Below are 18,886 nucleotides of genomic sequence, written 5' to 3'. Positions count from 1 at the left end.
GTTTAGGGTCACGAAGGGACGTTCATAGGATAGGATTATCTCTCCTACTATTGGATATCACAGTTGTGAGCTGTATTACTGCTATTATGACCTACAGACTACCATAGTCATCACTAGTGCTAAATAATCATCCTAACGCTTCTTCCACCAGCACTAGATCTCCATCTAGTTATGGAGCACTACACCCATTGACAACTGAGCTAACCATCTTATTCCATCTTTCCTGGTATTTCAGCAAACCGTGAGTAACCAATTAACCTTTTTTGTGGTTCAACAATGTGTGAATATTCACGATATACATATTTAGTATTTCAGCTAACAGTGAACAATCACGGAATGTGTATCATGCAAATAAGGTCATCAGTGAACTACAATATATTGGTTTCCCTAACAATTTTTCTTGGTCCTCAGCTGTGCCCCACACTTAGAGTACCTCGTGTGGGGGTAAGCAAAATCCCCAGGATTGCTCACCAGTCCTGTATATTTACCTTTTATATAGGTGTAACTGTAGCCATTTTCAATATACCTCGTTGCCATTATAGGACATTGTTTGTCGACCTTCCTTGTGTGTGTAGTCCGGCTGTAGGCCAGATTTTAATAGAATATTATTAAAAGGTATATTTTAATTTGGAAGGTGTTCCAGTATATATTCAATTATTCTTCCCTTAGATTTATTTACTGCCAAGCAGGTTTTTGATGTGGTAGACACTACAAGGGTGAGCAATATATACTGGCACTACAGGGGAGGAGAGCATTATATACTGGTACTACAAGGTTGGGGGTGCAACATATACTGGCATTACAGGGGTGGGGACCATTATATACTGGCACTACAGGAGGGGAAGAGGGAGCATTATACACTGGCACTACAGGGAAATGGAGCATTATATACTGGCAGTACAGCAGAGAGTAATATATACTGGCACTATAGGGAAAGGGAGCATTATATACTGCCACTACAGGGGAAGGGGTGCATTATATACTGGCACTACAGAGGGGGATATTATATACTAGCACTACATGGGAAGGGAGCATTATATACTGGAACTACAGACAGAAGCAATATATACCTGAACTACAGGGGAGAGAAGCATTATATACAGGCACTACAGGGAAGGGGGCATTATATACTGGCACTACAGGGGTGGGAGAGCATTATATATTGGCACTGTGGGAGGGGAAGAGGGAGCATTACATACTGGCACTACAAGGGGCAGCATTATATACTGGCACTACAGGAGGGGGTGTTATATACAGGCACTACAGGGGAACGGAGCACGATATACTGACACTACAGGGAGGCATTATATGCTGGCACTATAGGGGAAGGGAGCATTATATACTGGCACTACACGGGAGGGAAGAATATATACTGGTACCACGAGGGGAAGCATTATATACCGGTAGTACAGGGGAAGGGAACAGAACATACTGGCACTACAGGGGGGAGCATTATATACCGCACTACAGGGGTGGGGTAGCATTATATACTGGCACTGCAGGGGAAGGGAAGAGGGAGGATTATATACTAGAACTACAGGGAAAGGAAGCATTATATACTGGCAATACAGAGGGGGAAATTATATACTAGCACTACATGGGAAGGGAGCGTTATATAATGGAACTACAGGCAGAAGCAATATATACCTGAACTACAGGGGAGGGAAGCATTATATACTGGCATTACAGGGGAGGGGGCATTATATACTGGCACTATGGGAGGGGAAAAGGGAGCATTACATACTGGCACTACAGGGGGGACCAATATATACTGACACTACAGAGGGGAGCATTATATGCTGGCACTGTAGGGGAAGGGAGCATTATATATTGGCACTACAGGGGATGGAAGAATATATACTGGTACTACGGGGGGATTCGGGGAAGCATTATATACTGGTACTACAGGGGAAGGGAGCACTACATAATGGCACTATAGGGGGGAGCATTATATACTGCACTACAGAGGTGGGGGGGCATTATTTACTGGCGCTGCAGGGAAAGGGAAGAGGGAGGATTATATATTAGAACTACAGGGAAAGGGAGCATTATATACTGGCACTACAGGGGTGGGAAGAATTATATATTGTCACTAAAGGGGAAAGGAACATTATATACTGGCACTACAGGGATGGGAAGAATTATATATCGTCACTAAAGGGGAAGGGAACATTATATACTGGCACTACAGGGGACTGAGCATTATATACTGGCACTACAGGAATGGGGAAGTGTGAGGAATATGGAACATTATTTAATGGAAGCCATGATATTCATTTGATTCACCTTTGTCAGTGTACCTGCAAAATAAGTTCTCATTTCAACACTCTGCTTGTCAGATAGCGGAGGTAGTAAACCCCACAGGGTTTCTGGCTTCAAGGAGGCCACATGCGTGCACATTCACACCTCAACCAGTCAGCCAGGAACCAAGATGATTTGACAGGAAGAATCTCTCAGCATGAAGTCTAGTCCATTCCCCAGTTCAATCAAATCTAGCAGACAGCATGGAACCGGCGATTTATAAGGTATTATGAATTGGCCGGCCATCACAGGCACAAACCGGATACATATTTGTGTCCCTGTGGCCACGATAAACAGGCCCGTGGTCTTAGTGTGGTGGTGGGAGGCCAGGGAAGGGAGATATACATGTCTCCCCACAGAAATTAAATAACGGTACCATGCTTGGACTCTACTGATAGCCAGAACCCAGGCGGATCCGTTGGTACCAGAACCATCTCCCTGTGACCTTCTGGTCTGGAGCTAAGAACCCTAATGGTTTTGTAGGTCATTTGCTGCCAGTCCAGCAGAGGGGGCAGCTACAAGTTAAAAGGCTTGTGCCAGCAAGTGGGCGTGTCTTTCTCTGAAATGGGTTCACATCGTGCCATGTGTTTGGAGAGACCTGGAAACTGCTGACATCACTGCCCCCACGTGACCGCAGCAAAGGACTATTACACCACCATAACTCAAAGGAACATTCATCTACCCGGTAACTGAGTTGTACTTTGTGTATCCTGTTTGTACCATACTACCTGTATTCGTAACCTCAGACCACTGTATATATTCTTTGTGTATAGTGTGTTATCTAGTGTGCCCTTAAGGCGATTAAATATATAATTTAGTCTTGTGCAGTCTTGTATCTCGGGTCACAAATCCCCACGTCCGTGTTTTGGCCTAGTTATAAGCTTCCGCGGGTTGGTTTCTCACCTAATATAATCCCGTTAGCGGACCGGGCTTATATCAAATGAAAAGCTGGTGGCAGATTTCCCAGTCTGAGGAAGCACTGTTTCACTGGGGCAGTGACCAGGCTCCCTCAGCTTGTTGCCTCTCTGTGCCCGTGTGGACAGAAGGAGTCGGTGTAAACTGTACCAAGCTGACCTTACATGCTCCTGCGGGAGGGCGTAACATCACGTCTTGGTAACCAGTGACCATACCGCATCTCGTGAGCTTGACGTAGTTGATGTCAAGCGGGCACGAGGGGTGGTATCCCTCACATGAAGCATTATATACTGGCACTATGGGGGTGGGAAGAGGGAGAATTATATACTGGCACTATAGGGGAGAGCAATATATGCTGGCACTACAAGGGAAGAGAGCATTATATACTGGCACTACAGGGAAGACAGCATTATATACTGGCACTACAGGGGAAGGAACATTATATACTGGCACTACAGGGGAGACTATATACTCGTACTACAGGGGAGCATTATATAACGGTACTACAGGGTAAGAAGGCATTACATGCAGGCACTACAGGGGAAAGCTTTATATAAAGGGACTATAGGGGTGGGGGCGCTACAAATACAGGCACTCAAGGAGTGAGTGTCATGGTGCCTCAGGTGACTGATGTCAGGAAATCAAGTAGATTGGCTGAGCATGTAAGAATCTAACAGCCTCCTTGATTTATCTTGATTCAGTGTTTATAGGGTGTAAGAAGGAACAAGGAGCCGTCATTGATGAAAGATACGTCAGAACCGGATTTTTTCCTGAAGTGTCAGCTCTGTAGTGCAGTCTGACACTTCAACTGTTAGAATGGCTGTAAAGCCAATCCGGGCCGGTTCTTATTGGGAGCAGCCAAAGAGCAGGGTGGGTGGCTGTTCCCCACGGTTCCAGGCCAGGTTTTAGCTGGAATATAAAAACCCAGCCAGCACGTTCAGATGGTGTGGATTATCCTCCATGACAGAGGAGCTGAGGAGTCTGTGGTTTGAGACACTGAGGCATCTATTTGTGAGAGCTATAGGCTGGGGAAACAGGCCACTAAAGCCTGCTGCGGACTGTGGGTGAAAATCATCTGCTGACCAGGTGTAGTCTTTTTGCACTGTGAACTTTGTGTGGTGTGAACAGGCACCAAAACTGAACACTTACTTTTGGCTTGTTTTCTTGCTATGTGTGAATAAACACTGAACTTTGATTTACAACCTTGTTTTTGCCTTTGTACTGCGTCCGCTTACCCTGCCTACCAGAGCGAATCCCCACATTGGTTAATGACCACTTCCTTTTTGTCAGCTTTTGCTCTGTGGTCATCACTTCTACCCTTTATAGTCTGGACCCCACCCTTTTGACTATGCGGTAGATAGCTTAATTTGGGTTTGGCTGAGCTGGTGTGAGTTTGTCTCTGGTGTTCCTGCTCGTCCGTCTCTACAGAAGTTAAGTGTCGCGTTTGTTTGTGTTTGTTATAGTCCCTGTTGTTTGTATCTTAGCCTGAGACAGAGAGTTCCATTCGTCCATCTGGGGAGGAATGGGTTGTCTCTGGTCCTAACCTTTTCTAGGGCCTTATAGGGATATAAAGGCCTAGGTATCCTGCATATGAATATTCCTACCTTCGGGGTCTATTCATATTCATAGATAGTTAGGTCCTGGATTATGGTTGTCTAGGAGGTGACCAGTTTCTTCCCTAGTTTCCAGGCCCAGTTACTGTTTCCCTTCCCTCCTGTGTTCAGTGTGGAGTTTCCCCCCACACTGATCGTGACATTATCTACTGCCCTATAAACCGCCATTTCGTTCAGGTCAGTGCAGCTATAGATCCTATGTCTGTACTGGTCGAACAGCTGCAGGGACTGTCTTTGGAGGTAGCTGACCTCCACGTGACAGTCTTATGGATTCAGAGACCACAGGCGGCTGGTTCGATGGTGGGTACTAGGCATGCCCTGAACCTAAGGTTGCACTCCCGGACAGATTTTCTGGGGGTAGTAACAATTTAATTTGATTCAGGGAATCATGTAAGTTGTACTTTAAGCTGCGTCCATACTCTTCTGGGGATGAGTGTCAACGTGTGGGTATGATCCTTTCTTTGCTTAAGGATGATGTCTTGGGCTTTTTCTCTGCCAACCGGATCACCATCCCTCAAGTCGGTAGATGAATGTTTTAGAGCTTGGGTCTTTTATTGTTTTATTTATTTATGATGACCTGGACCGAATCTTTCAGGCTAAGACCAAGTTGCGTGGTTTACGGCAGGGAGAACGCTCCGCGGAAATCTATTGCTCTGAATTTAAGAGATGGGCTACGGATACAGAGTGGAATGATCCTGCTCTCCATAGCCAGTTCTGTCAGGGTCTATCTGAGAGGCTGCAGGACACGTTGGACTTTCATGAAAAACCTGAGTCATTGGAAGCAGCTATGTCCCTTGCTGTACGTCTGGATAGACGCTTGAGGGGGAGATCTAAGGGTCCTCACCCTCAGGACATACTGTCAAATAAGGTGGCGGCTTCCTTTGACACTTATGGTAAAGAGACACCTGTGGTTACGCCTTGGGAGGAGCCTATGCAGTTGGGGGGAGCTACTCCTGGGACTGCTGGTAAGAGTTCTGGTCATATGAAGGGAGTCTGGTTTTGTTGTGGAAAGAAGGGAAATTTCATGAATATTTGTCCGTACATTCAGCGTCAAGGTGTAAACAAAACCAAAAAAAAAATGCTTATTCCCCAAATTACTTACTTTTGTCATTTACTGGTAGTACCCGATTTCTCCTGTCTGCCGAAGTGGCGCTAGAGCCCAAAACTGTGGAAATCAAGGTATTTATCAACAGCGGGGCTTTGGTTAACCTGATTGATGGACAGTTTGTTCGTATTCATGGATTGACTACTAGTGCATTAGAGAAAAGCATTTCTGTCTTTGCAATTGATTCTGCACCCCTTACCCAAAAATGCCTGTCGCAAGTGGTAAATTACATCCATTGTGGGTGGGTGATTTCCATCAGGAATCTGTCTCGTGTTATGTGTTGGAGGGCCTGCCTGCTCTGATGGTTTTGGGCTTACCATGGTTAAGCAAACACAATCCTACCATCAACTGGCAAGCGAAACAGATTCTCAATTGGAGTCATTTTTGCATGGACAACTGTCTTAATGCGTCTTTCTCTGTGGTCACCACTAAAACTACCCTCGTTTGCATCGGGAGTATGATAGTCCCGTCAATCTTATTCCTGGTGCTAAACTACCTAAATCTCTGTTGTATAATCTTTTGGAGCCCGAAAGAAAGGCTACTGCGAGAGTATATCAACGAGACCTTGGTGAAGGGTCATATCAGACCATCCAAATCCCTAGACCATGTTTGGACTTCCGTGAGCTCAACCGTATTAACGGCCGTGATGCTTAACCCGTTCCTTTGATTCCGGATTTGTTTTGTCAGATTGTCGGATCTGAGGGGGGCATATAATCTGGTGAGAATCAGGGAGGGGATGAGTGGAAGACTGCATTTAATACTCCTGAGGGTCATTTTAAAAACCTGGTCATGCCTTTTGTGTTAAACAACGCTCCAGCGGTTTTTCAACACTTTATCAATGACATCTTTCATCATCTGGTGGGGAGATTTGTTGTTGTATATCTGGATGACATACTAATTTATTCTCCAGATATGGAAACTCATAAGGATCATGTGAGACAGGTGTTACAGATCCTAAGAGAGAATAAATTGTATGAGAAGATGGAAAAATTTGTTTTTGCTGTTCAGGAAGTGCAATTCCTGGGTTACCTGCTCTCACCGTCAGGTTTTCGTATGGATCCCGAGAAAGTCTGTGCGGTGTTGGACTGGGATGGACCCGAAAATCTGAAAGAGCTTATGCGGTTTTTGGGATTCACCAACTACTACAAATTCATATTGAACTATTCAACTGTGATTAAAACTTTAACAGACATGACGAGGAAGGGGGTCGATTTCTCTGTTTGGTCTGAGGCGGCATTACAAGCCTTTTCTGCTGTGAAGGAATGTTTTGCTTCAGCCCCTATTCTGGTGCAATCGGACGTGTCTAAGCCAATCATTGTAGAAGTTGATGCATCCGAGGTAAGGGTGGGAGCAGTTTTGTCGCAAGGTCCTTTATCTAGTAAATGGCACCCATGTGCTTTTTTCTCTAAAAAACTCAGGCCTGCTGAAAGAAATTATGACGTGGGTAATAGGGAATTGCTGACCATTAAGTTGGCTTTTGAAGAATGGCTCCATTGGTTGGAAGGAGCAATTCATCTTATTACGGTATTTACTAATCACAAAAATCTGGCTTACCTTGAGTCAGCTAAATGACTGAATCCAAGGCAGGCCAGATGGTCGCTGTTTTTCAACAGATTTAACTTCATTGTCACTTACTGCCCTGGGATTAAGAACGTCAAGGCGGATGCTTTGTTGTGCAGCTTTCCTGGGAAGGGGAGGGGGGGGGAGTAGATTCTAAAGATCCTAGTCCTATTTTGTCTGAAGAGGTAATCATATCTGCCCTATATCCTGATCTTGAGGCTAAGGTGTTGGAGGCCCAAGAGGATGCAATGGACTCTTGTCCTGCAGGGAAATAGTTTGTTCCTTCAGACTTACGTCATAAGGTATTTGAGGAACATCACTGTACTGTCTTGGTTAGACACCCTGGGAGTAGATCCACTGTCGATCTCATCTCGCCAGATTTTGGTGGCCGGGGCTGCGTAAGTGTGTTGAGGATTATGTGTCAGCCTGTTGTACCTGTTCTCGCACTAAGGTGACACATACTCGGCCTTCTGGATCTCTTCTTCCGTTACCCATACCTTCCAGAGCTTGGATGCATTTGTCCATGGACTTTATCACGGATTTGCAGAATTCTTCGGGAAAAAACGTGATCCTGGTGTTAGTTGATTGGTTTAGCAAAATTGTGCAATTTATAGCATTGCCGGCTCTACCTAATGCCAAGATTCTTGCACAGGTTTTTGTCGATAACATTGTGAAACTACATGGCATTCCCTCTGATGTGGTATTTGATCGGAGGACTCATTTTGTTTCCAGATTCTGAATAAGCATTCTGTACTCGACTGGGGGTACAATTGTCCTTTTCTTCGGCTTTTCATCCTCAGTCGAACGCACAGACGGAGCGCACCAATCAGAATCTGGAGACTTACTTGAGATGTTTTGTTTTAGAGAACCAGGAGGAGTGGTCTTCATTCTTGTCGTTAGCTGAGTTTGCCATTAATAACCGCAGACAAGAGTCCACTGATAAGTCACTGTTTTTTGGGGCATATGGATTCCATCCGCAATTTGGCACATTTTCTGGTTCTCAAAGTTCTGGTATTCCTGAGGAGGAACGATTTTCCTCTTCTTTGTCTTCGATTTGGCGGAAAATTCTAAATAACCTGAAAAAGATGGGCAACAGATATAAGCGTGTGGCTGACAGGAAACCTATAATGGCCGGACCTAAGAGTGGATGATTCTGTGTGGCTTTCCACAAGAAACATTAAACTTAAGGTACCTTCTTAGAAGTTGGGCCCAAGATTTATTGGTCCATATAAGATCACTGCCATTGTTTACCCTGTAGCCTTCTGTCTTGAATTTCCTCAGGCTTTGAAAATTCGCAACGTATTTCATAAGTCGTTGAAGAAATGTGTCGAACCTGTTGAGCCGTCCTATTTGCCAACCATTCCTGTCATGGTCAACGGTAATTTAGAATTTCAAATCAGCAGGACTGTGGATTCCTGAGTTCTCCGCAGATCCCTTCAGTATCTCATCCACTGGAAGAATTACGGATCAGAGGAGAGGATGTGGGTTCCAGCGGCCGATGTTAATGCGAATCGTCTGGTGAAGGCCTGTCACAGAGCCCATCCTGATAAGGTCAATCCTGGGTGCCCGGGTATCTGGGCCTGAGACAGAGACTTCCATTCGTCCATCTGGGGTGGAATGATTTGTTTCTGGTCCTAACCTTTTCCAGAGCCTTATAGGGATATAAAGGCCTAGGTATACTGCATATGAATAGTACTACGTTCAGGGTCTATTCATATCGATAGATATTTAGGCCCCGGATTAGGGTTGTCTAGGAGGTGAACTGTTTCTTCCCTAGGGTCCAGGCCCAGTTACTGTTCCCCTTCCCTCCTGTCTTCAGTGTGGAGTTTCCCCCCCACACTGATCGTGACAGTGAGGGAGCATTATATAGTGGCACTACTGGGGAGGGGAACATTATATACTGGCACTACAGGGTTGGGGAGCATTATATACTGGAACTACAGGCTGGGGAGCATTATATATTGGCACTACAGGGACATTATACATACTGGCACTACAGGCAGATTATAATACGGGGAGCACTACAGGGGGCATCATACATACTGGCACTACAAGAGGCATTATACATGCTGGCACTACAGAGGGCATTATAATAAAGAGGTATAACTGTTGGTTGCAATATAAATACTAGGGGGCATTATTATTATTGGGCACAATATGAAGGGCATTGCTACCAATGGGGACATTGTTGGGGAGCATTATTACTATTGGGGGCACTGTTACTAATGAGGCGAGAGATGGGAGAGAATTATTATTTAGCTTACATCCAACAAAATAAAATAAAAAGCAATCAAAAAGTGTTATGTACCCCATAAAAACTAAAAGTTGTCCCACAAAAATCAAGCTCACACAGCTTCGTAGAACGAAAAATAAATGCTGCAAAATTTAACGTAAAAACTCAGTGGAAGTGGTATTTTTTTCTCATCCTCCCAAGGAAGAGTTAATAAAAGTTAGTCAGTAAGTTCTGTGTACTTTAAGATGGTGCCATTAAAAATTAAAATTTGTCTAAAAAAACAAGCTTTCATACGACTATATCGGTGGAAAAATTATTCTGTTGGCATACAACGATGACAAAAATGAAAAATAAATCACTTGGGGGCACATTTATTAAGACCGATATTTTAATAAAGCCCTAAGCTGGTGGGGGTTCCGCCGAAGTTACAAAGAGGCCGGCGGGTCCTCCACCAGTTCTAAATTTAAGACAGCTTCCTTGTTGTCTTACATTTGGACCTTTTTCTACGCTTAAAACAGGAGTAGAAAATGGAAAATTAGATGGGTCTTCTGGCCTGTCCCCTTCCCCATTTACACCATGGCCACAATTTTAGACCTGGCGTGAGCAGGGAGAAGTCGCAACTTGCGATGTTGGTCTTTAAGGTGCAAAACAGGCTGGTCACCAAGGAGTTAAACTAGTCTAGTACACTATTAGTACTATTTATATGTTCCTGGATGAACTCCTCTAACATTTGTTCGTTTTCACATGGCCATACTACAGGCACATTTCAGCTTCTGTATTGTGGCTGCAATGCCTAGATCTCCCATGGTTGTAATGATCTAGACTTAGATCACTATTTTACTGCATCATTGTAAGGTGCTCTCAAAATAACATAAAGTATTGTTGGCACTAAATTGCAGGAGATTACCGTACTTACCTATTTTATTCTTGCCCTCTTCATACTTAACTCTTTGTAAAATATGATGTACAATCCGACTTCTTGTGGCATTGTTAAAAAAGGTATCTTTGTTGTTTATGATAAAACTGCAAAAATAGCAAAAATGTAGGTTAATTATAACATACATTATAATATTCAACACCACCCCACTTATATTTCCTACTTATTTGGAGATTCTAGGGAACCTACAGAAAGCCTGTAAACTATTATCTGCAAATACTGATTTTTATGATATTTTTATTCATATTATATGTGAGATGCTTTACTAAATCAAAATTCTTGAAGCTCTATATTTGATTTTTGCTTCAGTTACAGTAAGAAACACAGAAAGACTTGCATTTTTAACTGAGAAATTGTCTAGTACCTTGGACAGCTCAATTGAGGATCACTGTACAAAACTCAAACTATTTGCTTCTACCACTTGAACTCCTAACCTGAGCTTCAAAGTTCTAGACTAATTTGAAGTTCTGAACTGAAACCCTAAAAATGCAAGAACAACTCCTGAAATTTCAAGACTGCTGGGTGATCCTCATCAAAAAAGACACATTAATGGACAAATGATACCATATTACCAACATGTTTTTCACGTATCTCGAGACAGTATTCTGGTCTGGCTTTCCAAATCCAAACACTATGAACTTAAAAGCCTACTGGACATCTTATGCTGTACATGCCATATACTATGTTTTTCTACCAGGGTTTCAGCCTGCTCAATGATACTTAGCAATGCAGTAAACAAAGTTTAGCCGAATTCTAGAAAATAAATTACAGAATGCTTTACCTGTCCCTACATCAATTAGGGGTTCCACAAGAGTAGGAACATTTTTCAGGGGGTTTCCTTGCCATAATTAGATTGGGATTAGGTTAGGATTTACTGTACTGTGTCATCTAGTGTGTACCGTATATTACAGCCCTCCTTGGGCCTTTTTCCGGTCTTAACTAAAATGGGCCAGTGTAGTTTTAAGACCTAAACTTAAATAATGTAAAATGTAAACTGTGTGTATTATACAGGGTGTCCCACAGAAAAGTAGCCCACCTCTAATATCTCAAAATCAAACTGCCTAATAGTAAATCTGTCTTAGTTGTCCATAGCAACCAATCAGAGCTCAGCTTTCATTTTTTTCAGAGCCCTGTAGGAACTTAAAGCTGAGCTCGGATTGGATTTACAGGAATCAGTGTGACAGAAAATCCTCAGTATGTTACTGCAGGAGCAAACCAAAAATTTTAAATCTGTGCCATGTTAATATATGTTGCAGATTTTCACAGATTTCACCCTTTGCAATTTGTTCATTTTGTGAACATACCCTAATTTTCCAATAGACATAGCAAGCATCTCCATTTTATATTTGAATTTGTATAATTACTGTGTTTGATGTTAAACAACTGTTGTAGGAGGAAACTGTAGGAGGACACTATCATACAGAGAAGTTATAATTATTGATATAAAACCACAGAGTGGGCATAGAAGGCATCTAACAAGCACTATTAAACCAGAACACGTCATTTCTCCTCGTTACTGATTCAATTATTTTCTATTGCTATTTTGGTAATTGCTAAGTAACTCATTATTTGCAATGCAGTAAACAAACAACCATTAGCGCTCATAATCTAGCCTTTATACCAATGCCTTGTGACATTGTAAAATTAATGAAAGAATAAGCAAATTCAACACTTATTATTATCTCTCAAGCATTATAAAATGTGAGCAGAGCAAAAATATTCATTATATAAGACAAAAATGCATGATCTGTATATTACACAATGCCCCACGTTGTCTTAGGGCTCATGCACACATCTTCATGTCCGTTCCGCAGCCCCGCAAAACAATAGAACATGTCCTAATGATGTCTGTTTTGCAGATGAGATTTCTACAGAAGTTTTTTTTTTAAATGGCGGCATGCATTATGCCATTATTTATGGCCATTAGTGTTGAGCAAACGACTTTTAGGAAAAATTCAATTCGCCGCAAAGCCAAATTTCTTTGTTCTTCGTGGTAACGGATCTTATGATGTCACCACGGCAGCCAACGTGATGACGTCATCACGTTCCACACGAGATTTCGCACTGGATCTTCAAGCAAGATGGCTGTGGCTCCTCTTTGCGATCAAATGGTTAAAGTAAGTATGATTTAAAAAAATAATAATTTGCAAACAGTAAAATGCTTTAACATGGAGCTCAGTCAAATACTGTGAGGGGTTCAATGATTGGGGGCGGCACAATCGCCATTGCCTGTCATTGCACCTGCTATTTACAAAGAAATGCGCTTTGTGCCGAAGTATTACATCACAAAGCAAATTTTTTTGCTAAATTTGGCAAAACAGCAGAATAAAATTTTACAGAACTTTGCTCATCTATAATTTAGAGGGGCTCCATGGGGTATGGGTCCCATTTTCTCATGATCAGTGGGGTCCTACTGCCGGGACTAATAGTTATCCCCTATCCTGTGGATAGAGCAGGGGCATTGCTAGGTTAAAACATTTGGGGCCTGGACCCCGGATGTCTTGTCCCAGGCCCCAAATGTACTGCCTGCCAGATAAATAAAACTGTATTGCTGTAGGCATATATTGGAGGGGGCTGAAGAGATGGTGTGATGATATTTACATGGGACTCTCCTGCGGAGAGAGGGAAATAATGCTATTTACATGGGACTGTAAGGTGGAGGGGCTGAGGAATTATAATTTCTGAGGACACTAAAGGCATGACTATAACTACAGGGGGCATTATAAATAATGGGGGGAATTCACGGCAAGCATTATAACAGTAGGAGGGAAAATAAATACTGGGGGAACTGTAGGGGAATTCATGGGGAATTAGGCGTTTTTGTTACTACTGGTGGCTCTATAGGAGTGAATTATAGATCTGCCTTATTTCTACTAGGGACACTATGGGGGGCCTTATTACAACTGAGGGGTCTTCTACTAATGGAGGCACTCTTGGGGAGCATTATCACTGTTGGGGGCAGTAATACGTGCCTCGGCTGACCTATCCCTATGCAGCCCTATAACTTGTCCGATACAATAGGAAGTTGCCCTCATTGATATATTTTCTGTTATTGCAACTGTCTTTGATATCATTTTCAGTGATCTGTATGTGCTGCTGTACAGCAAATATAATGCGGTGTGCGGTGGGAGGGGCGACTTAGAGAATTGGGCCATATTTATTGGGGCTTTGGCCCCTGATCTTTGAGACTCTAGCAACACCCCTGGGATAGAGGATAACTTTTTCTAACCAGAATACCCCCTTAATACAGCTTTGGAAGTAACACATGTCCTTAAAGAGGTTCTGCAGCTCTTTCTTACTGATGATCTATCCTCTGGATAAATCATCAGCATCTGATTGGCGTGGTCCGACACCCAGGACCCCTGCTGATCAGCTGTTTGAGAAGGCAACTGCACTGGCAGTAGTGCTGTGGCCTTCTCCCTGCTTCCCACAGGCCCAGTGATGTCACAACTAGTATCACTGGCCTGGGAGCGGCTAAGCCCCACTAAAGTGAATGGGGCTTAGCGGCGCCCAGGACACAGTAAGTACAGTAAGTTCTTCTTTTTTATGTTTGATGAAGCTTGGGGGTCTGATCTGAGGTCTGACAAGGAAGGGGGGTCTGATGAGGTCTGATACAGAGGTCTCAGGATTAATGGGGGTATGATGGGGGTATAACCTGAGGTCCTATGGAGCTTGGAGATCTGATGAGGTCTGACCTATCCCTATGCAGCCCTATAACTTGTCCGATACAATAGGAAGTTGCCCTCATTGATATATTTTCTGTTATTGCAACTGTCTTTGATATCATTTTCAGTGATCTGTATGTGCTGCTGTACAGCAAATATAATGCGGTGTGCGGTGGGAGGGGCGACTTAGAGAATTGGGCCATATTTATTGGGGCTTTGGCCCCTGATCTTTGAGACTCTAGCAACACCCCTGGGATAGAGGATAACTTTTTCTAACCAGAATACCCCCTTAATACAGCTTTGGAAGTAACACATGTCCTTAAAGAGGTTCTGCAGCTCTTTCTTACTGATGATCTATCCTCTGGATAAATCATCAGCATCTGATTGGCGTGGTCCGACACCCAGGACCCCTGCTGATCAGCTGTTTGAGAAGGCAGCTGCGCTGGCAGTAGTGCTGTGGCCTTCTCCCTGCTTCCCACAGGCCCAGTGACGTCACAACTAGTATCACTGGCCTGGGAGCAGCTAAGCCCCACTAAAGTGAATGGGGCTTAGAAGCGCCTAGGACACAGTAAGTACAGTAAGTTCTTCTTTTTTATGTTTGATGAAGCTTGGGGGTCTGATCTGAGGAAGAATAGGGGGTCTGATCTGAGGTCTGACAAGGAAGGGGGGTCTGATGAGGTCTGATACAGAGGTCTCAGGATTAATGGGAGTATGATGGGGGTATAACCTGAGGTCCTATGGAGCTTGGAGATCTGATGAGGTCTGACCTGAGGTCTGAGGAGGAATGGGGGTCTGATCTGAGGCCTGAGGAAGAATGAGGGTCTGATCTGTAGTCTGATACAGAGGTCTGATGGGGTCTTATGTGAGGTCTGATGGAACTTGGGGGTCTGATTTGACGTCTTACTTTTTATTTTTTCTTGTTTTCTCCTCTGTATCCTAGGTGCGTCTTATTGCACGATGCATCTTATTGAGCGAAAATACAATAACTAGAAACCAGTGATAAACCAGAAAATGTCCACTCTTAAACTGTCTTCTATAATTATTCTACAAGATGAGAACATACTTTTCTTGTACTGATCCTAAGTAACAGTCTGGACTATTGAGAAATAAAATCTCCTAGCCTTTAAGGCTGGATGAGAATATGGATAGCTCACTGTACAGATTAGATTTCTGGGAAAGGTGGTCTTTACACCAGGCTCTAAAAGAAATCTGAAAAACAATCTACCTACTACCTTTTAGGAGCTCAGCTAAGAATATAGAAATGTGGCAGTATCATCATTGTACTGACCCACATAATAAAATTTTATTATTTTTACCACACAGTGAACGCCATAAATACATTCCACAAAATGATGTTAAAATTGCAGGTTTTTCTCCCCCCACTATATATACCGCAAAATCTAATAAAATAATTTTTGGGGAATAAAATAAAAAATTGGGTGGGGATAATATTAATTGGTCATTAAGGCTTAAATTATTTATCCGACTAAGAGGTAAAAATGCAATTGTGTCCCCTGTGTTGTGCGCTAAAGATTTACTGCAGACACACATTAAAAATCTACAATAAGAAAAAGTGAAATTTTGGGAGGGTTTTTCAAATTTTAATGTGGCTGTTAGGAGGTTAAAATGAGAAGTAATTCATTAAAGTATCACTTGTCCTTCCAATCGTCATATCCACTAAAATCCTTTACACTTATTGACCTTACTTACTGGTGAATCCTTTGCTGGCTGAATGGAGCAGTGTAACAGTCATTCTCTTCCAAGTCTGGTATGGTTTCCTTGTCCAGTCTCATAGGTTTTTTCGGTAACCATCCTCGGAACCTGCTTAGCTGCTTCTCCATCCTACAAATAATATCAATGATAGCAAGTGACTAAAATGTTGCATTAATATCAGGGAAACATTATCCATTTCTTTCTATATTTACTTTATAATATGCTTACATTCCGAGGAAATATTTTTAATACAATTGAGCATGTTGTTAATGCACTGTGTAAGTACAAGTAGCAGAAAATATATATTGCAGAAAACTACTGATATGTCATGGAGACCTGTCAGAAGCTTCCATAGATGTAGTGCAGGCCCTGAGACCACTACCACTGATTAGAACAAAGCTGCTAAAGTACAGGTTGGTGCACTTTTCAGTTTTGGGTAAAAACAGAATTTCCTAGAATTATTTGGGAGAGCCTGAATTGCCTACAGATGTACATAGATAAATTATAGATACAATTCCCAGATTCTGATGAACCATTATCAAATAAGCATTTCTGGAATTGATGTACATAGTATATGATCCAACTGTTTAAGTAACCTTGCTTCTATCATATATCAGAGTGGGTGCTGGTCGTAGTCAGATGATGTCATCAATAGATCAGCAGCACAACTTCAATTGTGGATTAAATTCATCATATTATCCGAGTGGTTGGAATGTGTTCCTTGGTTTCCATGATGCTGTTTGTTCACTAACAAACCTCTGAGGCCTTCACAGAACAGCTCTAATTATACTGAGAAAAAAGTACATACAGGTATACTCTATTTACTAATTAGGTGACTTCTGAAGGCAATTGGTCACACTGGATTTTATTTTGCTGTATCAGAGTACAGGGGGCTGAATACCAATGCGTGCCACAAATCATCAATATCCGCTGCTGACAGCTCCCTTTGCAACTGCCAACCAATGACGTCCCAGATGGGCTCGATAGGAGACAAGTCCGGACATGTTGCAGACCATGGTGGCATGTTTAGGCCATGCAGGCTGCATTGAGCAACATGTGGCCTGCTGCTGTCCTATTGATGAAAAGGCTCCTGGGACATCCAAATCAGTGTAACACCAAGTTGTACTTGAAAAAACTATAATGACAACCCACATTATAATCCCAGGAATAGTACTAGAGTAATGCTCCCCTGTGAAGGCCTCTTTATGGTGTTGCCCATGTTGCCTTGAGACCAATCTCCAGCTATCATTGCATCTGAGAGCAAAGGAGGCTGAAGAGGATAGCCTGAATTGTTATCTTTCTGTGCACCATGACAGCTTTTGAAAGTGGTGGGGTGAAATGAACACACCTGTAGCCTAATGTTGTGCCAACACCTTCTGATGGTTTGTGTAGAGACACTGTTTGCCTCCCTAGGCTTGGGATGTGATATCCACTTTCACTTGTAGTAAGGAATGGATCACTATGAGCCATTCCTCTGATCAGACAATCTGTTCCAGTTTGTCATTGTTTTCCTAACACCAGGACACGCAAAACATTGAAAAGTGCTGACTTCTCAGTCTAGGCATGTAGTGATCTTATGTAGTAAACAAGGTCTCTTAGTTCAAGGATTATGTCCTTCTCAGTTTGTGACAAGCGGTGATAACTGGCACATCGACAAACAGGAGGCATTGCATAATTATCCCACACAACTTGACTTTAGGTTTCATGTAGCTAAAAAATCGTTTTCAATCTGGCTTTTTTTGCCCCTCCCACAGGTCAAAGATTGGAACGTGGTGCTTAAAAATGTCATCTGCAGAGAGCGACATCTACTACTTCCTTGATTTGTGATACTTTAAGGCTTGTCCTTCTTGATGTTGCAATTTCATTGTTGAGGAGTGAATATATAATTAGTTAAGGCATGTCAATTTATTTACAGGTAACACAGAGGAGAATGGCTTGTTATTTTACTGACCTGCTCATGAACTTGTATCGTCGGTGCAGGTAATAGATTTTTCTCCTGGAAGAACAGCAAAAATGAAGCCAGTCGAGAAGAAAACCCATCGTCAGTTACAGTATCAACTACCAAGAAAGCAAAGGAGATTGAAGACAGAAGCCTGTAAGAGGTGGAGGAAGACTAGAGAGATTAACATACACAAGAGTCAAAAGAGACTACTGTGTCAATCATTCAACCTCTCTTTAAGGGCACCTATACTTCAGATACAGAATATCTTGAATTAACATTTACCAAAATAAATGGAAGTCTTTCATCTTACAGAACTAAACATTTTGTATTGTTTACTGTAAATGTGTAATACAGAAAGGTGCTATGATACCACCGAACATTAAAAGGCAAAACAATTGCCAAAGCAGACATGAAAAAGCCATTGCTGGTATAAGTGGTTTGTAAAATAACTTTAGCAATCAATGCCAGGCAGCTATTGGCCAGACCAATACAATCAAATGGTGGCTATGCTGAGATGAATATAGTCATACCCTTTTATAAATCATTAGTCAGACCACACTAGGAATGCTGTATGAGTGTTTAGAAAATGTGCACTAAAGCAGGTTCAGAGGCAGATGACAAAAGACAGCTCAGGGCCTATGACTCAATTACTATGTACAGATAAAGCAAAATCCAATACAGAGATCTGTCTAATGACCTTTTGTACCTAGGCCTGTAACCATGACAAGGGGCATCCAGTATGGTTACAGGACAGACGTTATATCAAGCAGAACAGATTGGATTTGAAGGCCTTTATGCACATAAAACGTGGTAAGAATTTGTAACATAGCTCTAATGTTAACCTATGTAGCTATGACAGGTTTTCTACTTCTATCTGCTGCTGTACTGTCAGGTGTCTTTGT

At 42.5% G+C, this 18,886-nt stretch overlaps 1 protein-coding gene across 1 annotated transcript in view; it reads right to left on the bottom strand.

Annotated features, from left to right (window-relative positions):
• ANO4 (anoctamin 4) overlaps positions 1 to 18,886 on the bottom strand; it is a 426,239-nt gene that overhangs the window by 147,548 nt on the left and 259,805 nt on the right. Inside the window, exons 8-10 of the mRNA XM_044277391.1 lie at positions 17,994 to 18,038; positions 16,040 to 16,171; positions 10,644 to 10,750 (exon numbers count right to left, since the gene is read on the bottom strand). Of these exons, the coding sequence (XP_044133326.1) occupies positions 10,644 to 10,750; positions 16,040 to 16,171; positions 17,994 to 18,038 (284 nt within the window). The remainder of the gene's footprint in view (positions 1 to 10,643; positions 10,751 to 16,039; positions 16,172 to 17,993; positions 18,039 to 18,886) is intronic.

Source organism: Bufo gargarizans, chromosome 2 (assembly GCF_014858855.1).
Source record: "Bufo gargarizans isolate SCDJY-AF-19 chromosome 2, ASM1485885v1, whole genome shotgun sequence".
In the NCBI taxonomy this organism is placed as follows: domain Eukaryota; kingdom Metazoa; phylum Chordata; class Amphibia; order Anura; family Bufonidae; genus Bufo; species Bufo gargarizans.
This window is presented reverse-complemented; position numbering and strand designations above follow the sequence as displayed.